This window comes from Eriocheir sinensis, chromosome 46, assembly GCF_024679095.1.
Source record: "Eriocheir sinensis breed Jianghai 21 chromosome 46, ASM2467909v1, whole genome shotgun sequence".
Classification (NCBI taxonomy): domain Eukaryota; kingdom Metazoa; phylum Arthropoda; class Malacostraca; order Decapoda; family Varunidae; genus Eriocheir; species Eriocheir sinensis.
In genome coordinates this window covers 10,606,116-10,618,294 of record NC_066554.1, presented here as the reverse complement: position 1 = coordinate 10,618,294, position 12,179 = coordinate 10,606,116, and the positions used below count along the sequence as shown (strand labels likewise).

Genomic DNA, 12,179 nt, shown 5'->3' with positions numbered 1-12,179 from the left:
ACGCGTTAATTGCGCGCCTCCGGCTCTTAAATTCCTTGAGTTCCAACAGGAATTAAGGGTGGACGCTCCCACGGCCAACAGAAGAGAGAATGTATTATTTTGGCCTTAGACGCTCCAGCCACTCCTGTTACTGACTACGTGGATCCCATGGCATATCTACAAAATAAATATGAGAAAAAACTGCAAGGAAGCTAAGGGGGATCCTGAGAGAGAATCATAGGCTTGCATACGCCAGGGATCGTATATATTTTAGTGTAAGGCTTACGTACCCATGTTGCATGATCTGAGAGAGAGAAAACAAGAAAACGTGATTCGATCCTGTGTCAGCTGAAGGAAGTTTCACAAGAACAGGGGAGGTTAATTGATGACGAATCGAGCGGCTTTTTATAACTAATGGTCAGTATGTCTATCTATATTTATCTATCTATCTATCTATATCTATCTATATCTAAAATTATCTATCTATCTATATCTATATATATCTATATATATTTATATCTATCTATATCTATCTATATCTATATCTATCTATCTATCTATCTATCTACCTATCTATCTATCTATCTATCTATCTATCTATCTATCTATCTATCTATCTATCTATCTATCTATCTATCTATATATATATATATATATATATATATATATATATATATATATATATATATATATATATATATATATATATATATCATAAGCACAGTATATAGTACGGAAAGATACTGAATGTAGCTTGTTTCGTTGTAACTAGAGACTTTCTGGGTTATATAATAGTTGTAACATCGAGCGTTTTTAGTAACTTTATCGCTCAGCTCAGGGTGAATGGCAACTGCGGCGAAGGCCCGGAGGCGGAGAGGCGGGGAGAAAACAAGCTTCAGTCTCAAGAGTGGAGTGAGGGAAGGCTGGTGTGTGCCCGCTTATGTGGTCAGTTGTTAAGTCTTCGTTGAAAGTAACCTCACCCCGTGAATTTTCGAAGAGACATATCGAACCCTCATGGGTCTGCGGCGTGCCTGCGAGGAGTAGCACGAGTGGCGAGTGGTAGTTGGCGAGCATAGTGGACAGGATTGGAATTGGCGGGCAGCAGCACAGCATCGTCGTCTGCATGTTTACCTAGCAGCGAGCGGCGCGTCGGAGCACCCTGAGGAGTATTTTCATACCACCACACCGCGGTGAAGGGCGGGGCTGTGCCTGGCGGAGGACTGGGGACGTGAGGCTGCTGCAGGATGGGCAACATACACACCGTGGGGCCCAACGAGGCATTGGTGGTGTCAGGTAAGGCTGGTCTTGACAGTGTGTATCTTACAGGAGGGACTGAAGGGCCAGGCTGTGAAGGCAAGAGTCTATGTAAGCAAAGTGTAAAGAAAACATCGCTCGGTGTAGAGTGCAATATTTAAGTATGAAGATTCAAGGACCTAAGAAACGATACAAAGCGAAACAGGTCAAAAGGTCATCCTTCGAGTAATCGTCTTTGGAAGGTGCCAGAGAACACCATCCCCAAAGGCGAGACATAACCCCCGATTGACTGGATTCACCTGGATTCACTTACTGCTAGTAGAAAAGGGGCACCGGGCAATGGTGTAAGGAGACTGCCCATATACCTAATTATTTATCAAGATCAAGATATGCGTGTTATGTACCGTGCGTACCCTGCGCATTATCAAAATCAAGATATGTCTCGGCACGGAATGACAAATGCTAATTACTGCAATGCGGTGTTGTGTGTGTGTGTGAGGCATTATTGTAAAAGAAAAACATGTTACGTCCTGTTTGATGTCTGAGATATGATGAATTATCCCCGCCTTTGCTCCGGGAAGCGAGTGGCTGCTAGGGAGTCGGTAGGAAGGGCAGCAGGAAGGGAGGCATTTCGTTAGACGTTACTGAATGAAGGCATATAAACTTGTAGTACCTGCATAATTTTTCTTTTACCTTGTTACCATGCTGGCTCTCCTCCCAGATGCTGTTCATTTTCAGCTCATTATCATTCTCTCTCTCTCTCTCTCTCTCTCTCTCTCTCTCTCTCTCTCTCTGCCACCAAGACTATTTCTCCAACAAATACACATCTAGGGCTACACACACCCACACACACACACACACACACACACACACACACACACAGATGAATAAGTAGATAGATACATACACATAGAGTGTTCATTTATTTATTTATTGATTAAACGTCCTATGGCTTCCCAGAGTAAACTGCTGATTAAGTAGACTAGGATAAACCACGTTTTTTACTTGTTTGTAAATAGTCTAGGTGCTTAAAATGACAAATCTGCTTAACGTCATAACTTACAATAATAATAATTACCGTATTATTATTATTATTATTATTATTATTATTATTATTATTATTATTACGTTTATATTGATACTGATAATTGGCATGTTGTGTGTGTGTGTGTGTGTGTGTGTGTGTGTGTGTGTGTGTGTGTGTGTGTGTGTGTGTGTGTTAGACAAGAGGCAGATGAATGTGTGAATGGATCTTTTTCTTTGCCAAGAACACGGTGGTAAATGGGGCCTATTGACAGAACGGTTGAGGGAAGGGCGGCCGGGGTTTGATGAGGTAAGAGGGAGGCGCCGCGAGTAGTGTTGCTGACGTATAAAGATAAATTAATGAATTTTACAAATTGTTACTTTAAATTTACTTACGGTATATAAACTGTACTGAATGGGGTCGATTTATATTAGGTACATCAGCTGAAGTAAACATTAGGGATATCTTACGTCAAAGCAGAGACTGCCAGCTATCCGAGGCTTATGTAACAGATTTCATGGTTTGCGATCATAGTTTTGTGTGTGTGTGTGTGTGTGTGTTAGGGCCCATGGATTAGGGTCATGGAGGAGAGGTGAGGAGGGAGGAGCTCCACAGGTGGGCGGGGCCAAGCTAAAGTTGCCTTGCCTCTTTTCAAAGCAGTCAAAACTATATACTCTCATCTGCATCATGTGTGTGCTAGTGAGTGTGTATGTGTTTGTTTGTAGGCAGTTAAGTGTTACTCATACTTCGTGCAAGCAAGTGACATATGAAGGATTCCCTGGAGAAGCGTAAGAGAGAGAGAGAGAGAGAGAGAGAGAGAGAGAGAGGAGGCCCGAGTAAATGTTGGAATGTAGCAGTGAAGAAAACGGGGAAGAGGCAGATGTAAGTAAGTTTCGTAACGTTTGAGATGGTCTTGAGCTGCCCTCCTCATCTTTGCCGCACTCGGCACAACCACTACCAGTTGCCCTACCCATGTCCCTCACCGTCGAATTCCTTTCTCTTCTCCCGCTGTCCTTCAATTCTGTTTGCGTTGCTCTTTTTGCTATGCACCCATCACCACACCCACGATATGCCTTCCCTTCCATCTTTTATTCCCATTAACCCTGTGACGTAATACCACTCCCCATCCCTGCGTCCTCCACCTTCTGTATAGTTATGTATCTCTTCCCAGTGCTCGCCCCTAATGACAACAAGATCCTTACTATAACAGTATTTTCCATGTTCACCAAAGACGAGTGGTCACCCGCTTCTTTGAGTGCTTCATAAGTAGCCTAATACATTTGGATATATGGGATGTATTCTGTATTAGTAATGTATTTTTTGTTGCTCATTATTTTCTTCAGTGGCTCTGTTCCTGTGATGAGATTTATATATCATTAAAGGCCTGCTGCATCATGGTCATATTCGCATGAATGATTAGGACAGGCCTGTTTCAATCACGTGTACTCTTCATGAAAACTACCTTTGATTTTTTTTTAAGATTATCGACGTTCTACCTAATTCATCAAAGTATAATTGATAAATTTATAGTAGTATTTGTTCTCTGATTGTGAAACTGGTCAAAGTAGCCCATAAGAGCTAGACAAACGGTAAGACCTAAGTCTATATTACATATCAAGTCAAGTCATACGCAGCTTTTTGGAAGTGCATAGGAAAGCAAAGTCAGGGGAAGAAAAGAACAGAAAAACACCTAGGTTCAGGGTAAAATGTATAAGTGTGCACTGTGAAGTGACTAGTGCATGGTGTGAAGCGTATAAGTGCGGAGATGAAGGATTTAAGAAGTGCTACAAAGCTTTAAAGTTCAAAAGAAGAAGAATGAACAAATGCGTGAATAGGTGAAAATAAGTGACTATTGCAGTTAGGAAAGTTACATAATACTGAAAAGGAACGTATGTGAATAAGAAGAAAAGGGGAACGAGAGGAGGAGGACCTAAAGGAGTCGTCAGACGATCAGTGGGCAAGCGTGGTGGCGAAGCACGATTTACGGCAGTTTCGAAACATGGTGACGAAGCACGGTAGAGAGCGTGGTTCAGCATAAACACTGTTCACACGTATACTGACCCACCTCCACCCAGCGGGAAAGCGTCCAGTTAAGTGTGTAGGGAGGTGCGTGAGAGTTCGTTTCCCGTGTGTCCCTTGGCTGTCTCACAAGATTATCAATGGCCCCAAAAACCATTAGCAGGCGGAAAGCAGCTTTATTATGCATCCTTGCTGGAGGCAAAGTAGTAAAGGACAGTGAAAAAGAGCGAAAAAGAAGGGTTTCGGTTAAAGACTGGTTACAACATAAAGAACGTGGGAGTCCTTGGTGGCTGGTGGCGCAGAGGCTGAGGACACGCACCAAGTCGTCTCACGATCAGTGGGTAAGTGTGGTGACCGAGCATGGCGCTGACGAGCTTGGTTCAGCTTGAGATTTGTGTTGGTGTCGGACTTGCTCGAACAAGGATGGTGCTTCAGTTTAGCATATCTACACGGTCATTTTCCACGCATTACCTCTCGTTTGTTGAACCACCACACCTGCCCACTGATCGTCTGACAACTACTTAAGAAGCGATACAAAGCGTTTCAGATCAAAAGAAGAAGACGTTGCCAGATAGCAGATGACTGGTTGCCTAGTATAGGGATGGAGGATCGGCTTGTTGAATATAGTAATTGTAACGAGAGCGTTTTGAATGTCAAAGAGATATTTAGAAACGGTGACAAATCAAAATAATAGGAGTCTACTCTGTTACGACTGTCAATGTATTTATATGATTTTTTATGTGAATATTTATCCCTCTCCTTATACTCTATCTTATTTATTTCCTCTTTTTTATGTCTAATTTGATAATGTTTATAAGATATTAATGCTGGGAAACCTTTATTTATCACAGAAAAAATATATTTGACACAAAAATATGCATTAAAACACAAAAATAACATTTTAGTTGGGGAGCGCGGGGACACACTCGGCCTTACTTGGATGACTCATCGCCAATTTTGACGCCAAAGAATCCAGCAAGCTGTCAGGCCTTCTCAATATCGAGACGGCAATGCCCGTGCGCGTACCGGTCGCAGTTGTGAAGCAGACTAGGTATATATAGACTTTGGGTGAGACTTGGCAACGACCGCAGGACACAAGTGGATCGTATGTCGGTGACCTAAAGGATCTAAATAAAGTTTACAAGCGATGCCACACCCCCAACTATGCACTACCGACGATTCGCATCGCGTCGAGCCGGAGCAAAGTCCCAAGGTATTTTATTTATTTATTTATTTTAACCCGGTAGCTGCGGGGTCATGTTTCTTAGGTTAGGTTAAGTTAGGTTAGGTTAAAGGCCCCTCTAAGTAAAATAATGAGAAATAATCATCACTCACGCAAACCATTTCATAATACATATTAACGCATGTGTGATCAGTTTATGCATCATCTATTTTATGAGGTTTATATCATGGCAGAAATTTTGCCCATCGCTGGTATACGGTAAAGCCACAAATTTGGCCCGTCGCTGCTACCGGGTTAAATACAGCTGTAAACGTCAGTCACGAGGCGGACATATGACGTGTAATAGGGGACGATGTGTTGGTTGACTTTGATGTATATGCTATAATTTTTTTTTTTTTATAGTCTTGCTGATGCCGTCCTGCCTACTTGTCGATCAGTCACAGCCTCACAGGACATTTCCGTCCATCCCCATAAAATAACTTTAAGAAGCATCTCAAGGAAATGTACCGAGTGTCTTTATCTATATTTCTGTAGCCATACATTTATCGGTGTATCTGTGTATACTTTTCGTTAACGCATTTAGTTTTGATGAGCTATTTTTTCAGTACAAGCATGAAGAGTCCGCGAAGAGGAGCTTCGAAAATTGCATATTAACTATTTCCTATTATTCGCGAAATGTTTTCCCGGCCAATCTTTACTCAGTACGTACTCATTCTGTTGTGCCACATTTTGTGAACTGAGTGCAGGTTTTCTTCAAATTTTGGCTTAAGTACGGCGGGTTGGAGGACAGTAATTAGAAAGGATTATAAAACAGTCAGGCAGCACTGTAATTTCATGGTGAGAGGAATGTTTGTCTGGTAGGGTTCAGCGAGTGTTAGTGTGGTTACTATACATTGCTCAACATAACTAAAATGCATACTGCAAGTATTTGTAGAAATCTGACTTTCGTATCATCCTTACTTAATCATGGGAAGACCAATTAAGAGGAAGGGTCGATGCAAAGGTTATTCCTCCGAACTCAACTGAACTGTACCAGTGGCATCGATTTTCACTCCTTGTGTACTCTTAATTTGTCTCTGTTACTGAAGAAAGGCCACCAATCGCTACTAACACCCCCAAACGTTATAGGTAGTCAGTAATACTATTGACATTCACTTACAGGCCTGCCAGCAGTTCATGCCTATTTGTATCGCTAGTGTTACTGCTACTACTATTTCTCTTTCTACTACTACTACTCTCTCTCTCTCTCTCTCTCTCTCTCTCTCTCTCTCTCTCTCTCTCTCTCTCTCTCTCACACACACACACACACACACACACACACACTACGCCCATATTTTCTTTCTCCTATCTTATTATTATTATTAATAAATAATAATGATATGATTTTTTTCTGTAGTTAGTGTAGTTGGTAGTATTTTACTTGATGTTACATAACTTCCTTGGAACGGAGGCTCCTGTTAGGCTTAAAGCTGGGAGCACCACCAGCGACTAACTGTTGGGCCTATGACGTCACAGGTCAATGTTTACATGCGGAGCGCGACGTTGCCGAGTTGCCTCCAAGAATCCGTTGATGGGGATTATCACAACCACTGAGGGTGATCTAGAATTGGGTCCGTGACTAGTAGGGGAGGGCGGAGAAGAGGAGAAGTGGGATTGGCTGCAGGGCGGAATAGTGAGACATGATTGGCCTCAGCTCATGACGTCACCGATGGGCGGGGCTCAGTCTGGCGCCACAATTCTGCTGCTTCCCCTCCTTCCTCCCCTCTCTTCTCTTCCACCGCTTCCCGCCTCCCTCCCTCGTTTGTTACTCTTTCCCTCCTCCTCCCGTCTACTTTTATGCCTCATTTGGTACTCTCCCCCCCTTTCCAACCTCTTTCATCCTGCTCCACTCTCAACCACCACTATTGCTGCCTCCACTATGCTGCATCACCACGACCACCATCACCATTACAGTGTATACCAAGATGACACACCCACTACTGACACCAGCACCATTACTACGAAGAGTACCTACTCCTTACTACTACCAACCTCCCCCCTCTCCGCCACCACCATCACAACGACCACTGCCATCACTTCTTTTCTAGTTCAGCCACCATTCCGCTTGATTACAGAGTGTGTCAAGCTGTCGAGTCATCTCCATGAATGGCTGAGAATATGCTACACCAGTCCTCCTCACTCTTTTATCCCACGTGACTCAAGAATGAGGCCACAAGGTTGTATGGAGTATGCATCTCACGTCTGGAGGGGGTCCACTCACACAGCTTTCTAAGACAGAGTGGAGTCTAAGGGTCTTCGTCTCATCAGCTCCTCCTCTTACTAATAGTCTTCTACCTCTTAAATTTCGCCGCCATGTTGCCTCTCTATCTTCTATCGATATTTTCATGCTGACTGCTCTTCTGAACTTGCTAACTGCATGATTTCCCCCCTCCCGCGGTCTCGCCACACACGACTTTCTACTCAAGCTCATCCCTTTACTGTCCAAATCCCTTACGCAAGAGTTAACCAGCATCTTCACTCTTTCATCCCTCACGCTGGTAAACTCTGAAACAATCTTCCTTCATCTATATTTCCTCCTGCCTACGACTTGAACTCTTTCAAGAGGAGGGTATCAGGACACCCCTCATCCCGAAATTGACGTATCTTTCGCCCACTCCTCTAACTCTTTTTAGGAGAAGTGAGTATCGGGCTCTTTTTTTTATAACATTTGTTACCTTTTTATGCCCTTGAACTGACTCTGCTGTAAAAAAAAAACAAAAAAAAAAACACTACGGTAGGCTGTCATGCGAATAAGTGACACTTGGACACATAAATATTTGCTTCCTCGAACGGTGTGTGTGTGTGTGTGTGTGAGAGAGAGAGAGAGAGAGAGAGAGAGAGAGAGAGAGAGAGAGAGAGTACAGGCGACTGTACTTAAGCTCAAGTAGACCTGGATATTTTTCAAGTACAAGTACAGTCACTTTGCTATGTACTTAAGTCCAAGTCCAAGTACATCACTCTTCAGACCCAAGTACATACTCAGTGTACACTGTCGGAAGTAGGAAGATGGAGGAATTCGACGATTTGTTCCAAGAGGATGAATACAGATCACCTGTGGTTAATCCTTTATATATGCCCCTCATCCAGCGGCAGACGATTTCTCCGTGGCAAGAATTATGTTTACAGTTCGCCTGTATGAGTTCTGAACCAACCCTAATTTTCTCCTTGTTTTAGCTTGATGTCAACTATAATATTGCAAACAAATATATTTCCTCGCCCTCACATGATGATTATGTTAAGAGATGATGCAAGACACGCACCAACATACAAAAAAAAAAAAAAAGAAAGCTCTGCTCCGGGATTAATTAAAGTCACAGCCACAAAGTAGAGTCGGACAACGCTGCCTAGCGGTCAAAAAGATGCGCAATGTCATCAGAAAACGCAGCATCTTCCCTTCTTTCCCTTGCCTTTTGTCATTTTCAGGTTTGAGTCTTGTAATTCCTGTAAGGAGGCCTTTTGTTGAAAGAAGTTGAATAATACATAGTAGAGTCATCGGCACAGGAGTGGATGGAAGTTTGTATTGGAAAGATCATCACTGAACAGTAGAGAGTGGGAAATAAAGCCCTGTGAAATGCCACTGTTTGTATGTTGTGTCAGTCTTGGGACCAACTCTGTATTCTTTAAATTTGTTGTTCTTTTATTTTTTAAATGGGGATAACATTAGTGCTTCGTATTCCCACCTCGGACGGATCAGAAGCAGTATCAATTGCTTCATTATCTCTTTATCTATGTAGTAAAATGCCACTCTGAAGTTTGTCAACATCTTATGAGTCTCCAACAATCTTGTTAATGTTTTCAAGTGACAAATTATCCTGGATCAACTCTCAGGTCCTCTTTTTTTATTTATTTATTTATTTTTTTAGATTATCATTTTCTGTCAGTAAGTTGCATTTTTGGGGGGGGTTATATATTTAAGTTTCCAGTGCTGGGTTTACTTATGTATCGCGTCAAGATGTTTTTTCAGCCTTTCACAGTCCCTAAAGGTTGTATAAATAAATTTCATGATATTTTATTTCGTTTGTGTGAGTGGTGTCAGTGGTGAAAGTTGTGGCATCTGACAAGCGCGCGCGGCTGGTAGTCATCCCGTCAAGCAGGTAGTCCTATCTAGTTGTTGTTATTATTATTATTATTATTATTATTATTATTATTATTATTATTATCAGTAGTAGTAGTAGTAGCATCAACAGCAGTAGTAGTAGCAGTAGATAAGAAAATGATCCTTCAGCAGTGACAAGAGTTGATAAGAGTGGAGGAGCTGGGTGGGAGGAGGGTGTGTAGCTATGTGTGCTCGGTCATGTGGTCTGGGGGAGCGGTGAAGTGTTGAAGTTATTCAGCTGGTGAAGGAGGAAGGAGGAACATATTGGAACCAACTTGTACTGACCTAATACTGATAATGAGGGTGGCTGTGGTGGTGGTAGTGGTGGTCGGTGGTTGTGTGTGTGTGTGTGTGTGTGTGTGTGTGTGTGTGTGTGTGTCAAGTGATGGTGGTAGTATGTCGTGGTCCTCTTTCTCGTCCTCCTCCTCCTTCTCCTCCTCCTCTTCCTCCTCCTCCTGTATTGATTTTTGCCTCAACCGTAACCAACCAACCCACAACCACGCCCACGCCACTGCACACACACACACACACACACACACACACACACACAGACAGAGCCGTCGCCAACCCTGCCTCTTAGAAGTTTATTTTTAGTCCCTTTGATGTTAGGTTGACGTTGGTTGATCTCTCTCTCTCTCTCTCTCTCTCTCTCTCTCTCTCTCTCTCTCTCTCTCTCTCTCTCTCTCTCTCTCTCTCTCTCCATGTTAACCCATCAGTTTATCTTAATATGTCTATCTTTATCTAACCATCCATCTCTCTGTTATTTATTTATTTATTTATTTATTTGCCTATCTATAATCCATCTTTTTGGCAATCTCACTTTCACATTCAACGGTCACAGAAATAACTGTAATTGACTATGAGTGTTGATTCATAACCGGTAAAATATAGGAATGAATAAAATGTAAAAACCTAAATTAGCATAATGGGAAGAACGATCATTGAATATAAATTTATGCCAAACTCAAGCTTACGGTGTAAATAAGGGTAATTCTATGCAAATTCATTGATAAGATCTGTGCTGCACGCCAGTGAATAAAGCTGTGTATTATTAACACTCGCATACATAAACTATAAGACCTAGAGTATACATAGGAAAGAGAAAAGAGCTGATTGCATAGCTGGAAGGACTGACATGGGAGTTAGAAGTGAGCCGTTGTCAGGCTTCATGGGTGAGGGGAGAGATTGAGGGGAAGCTGGCACAGGGGAAGAGAGAGGGCGGTGTCCATTCACGCCGGAGAGGGGTCCATTCACGCGAGAGAGAGAGAGAGAGAGAGAGAGAGAGAGAGAGAGAGAGAGAGAGAGAGAGATTTACATAGATTTACATAGAAAATCAGACCACACAGACCCCATGGTCCAGACTTGGTGGTCTGTCCTTAAACCTAAGTGATTTTACATTAATCAGAAGACTCCAAAACGTTGCATTTCTACTCTAGTTGATATTAAGTTGAAGGAAGTGACGGTCGAGCTTATTTTTGAAGGAGTCAATCGTGTTACACTGGACCACTGATGGTGGAAGCTTATTCCATTCTCGCACTACAACGTTGGTGAAGAAAAATTTGGTGCAGTCTGAATTTACTTGTCTACATCTGAGTTTTACGCCATTGTGCCTCGTGCGCAAAGTGTCATCGATCATAAACAATGTTGATCTGTCTACATTCGTGAAACCATTAAGTATTTTAAAACATTCGATCAGTTTTCCTCGGAGGCGACGTTTCTCAAGAGAGAACATGTTAAGGGTAGAAAGCCTTTCTTCGTAGGATTTGTTGCGCAAGGAAGGGATCATTTTCGTTGCCCGACGCTGAACACCTAATTTAGCAATATCCTTTGCATGGTGGGGAGACCAAAACTGTACCGCATATTCCAAGTGGGGTCTGACTAAACTGTTGTAGAGCGGGAGTATTACATCTTTATTCTTGAATACAAAGTTTCTTTTAATGAAGCCCAACATTCTGTTCGCTTTATTTGCTGCATCGATGCATTGCTGTGAGAATTTGAGGTTTGACGCGATTTTGACCCCCAAGTCTTTGACGCATTGAACGCTTTTGAGTTTAACGCCGCGCATTTCGTATTCGAACTTCTTATTCCTCGTTCCAACTTGAAGGACCTGGCACTTGTCTACGTTAAAGGGCATCTCCCATCTATCCGACCAAGCTGAAATTTTGTGCAAATCCTCTTGGAGGCTTTGCCTGTCTTCGTCAGTGAGAACCGAGTTACCAATCTTTGTGTCGTCTGCAAATTTACTAATGCGGTTATTGAGTCCAACATCCACGTCGTTGATGTAAATAATGAAGAGCACTGGGCCAAGGACCGAGCCCTGAGGGACGCCACTAGTGACAGGCGCCCACTCTGAGTTAAATCCGTCAATCACTATTTGTTGTCTGTTGCTCAACCAATTCGCGATCCATTGGTTTACTTGACCGTCAATACCTATTTGCTTTAATTTGTAAAGTAATTTATGATGCGGGACTTTATCAAACGCTTTCTGGAAATCAAGATAGACTACGTCCAGTGATTTGGTTACGTCATAAACAGTGAAGAGGTCGTTATAAAAGGTTAATAGGTTTGATAGGCAGGATCTTTTG

General features: G+C 42.5%; 1 protein-coding gene across 3 annotated transcripts in view; it reads left to right on the top strand.

Moving 5' to 3' along the window:
* The first annotated feature begins 863 nt into the window (after positions 1–863).
* Positions 864–12,179, top strand: part of LOC126981102 (flotillin-2-like) — a 53,482-nt gene continuing 42,166 nt past the window's right edge. For all 3 annotated transcript variants that reach the window (XR_007733739.1, XR_007733738.1, XM_050831802.1), the window contains exon 1: positions 864–1,272. Coding sequence is in view for 1 of the 3 variants with exons in the window: in XM_050831802.1 (XP_050687759.1) it covers positions 1,224–1,272 (49 nt within the window). In the remaining 2 variants the exon portion in view is untranslated. The remainder of the gene's footprint in view (positions 1,273–12,179) is intronic.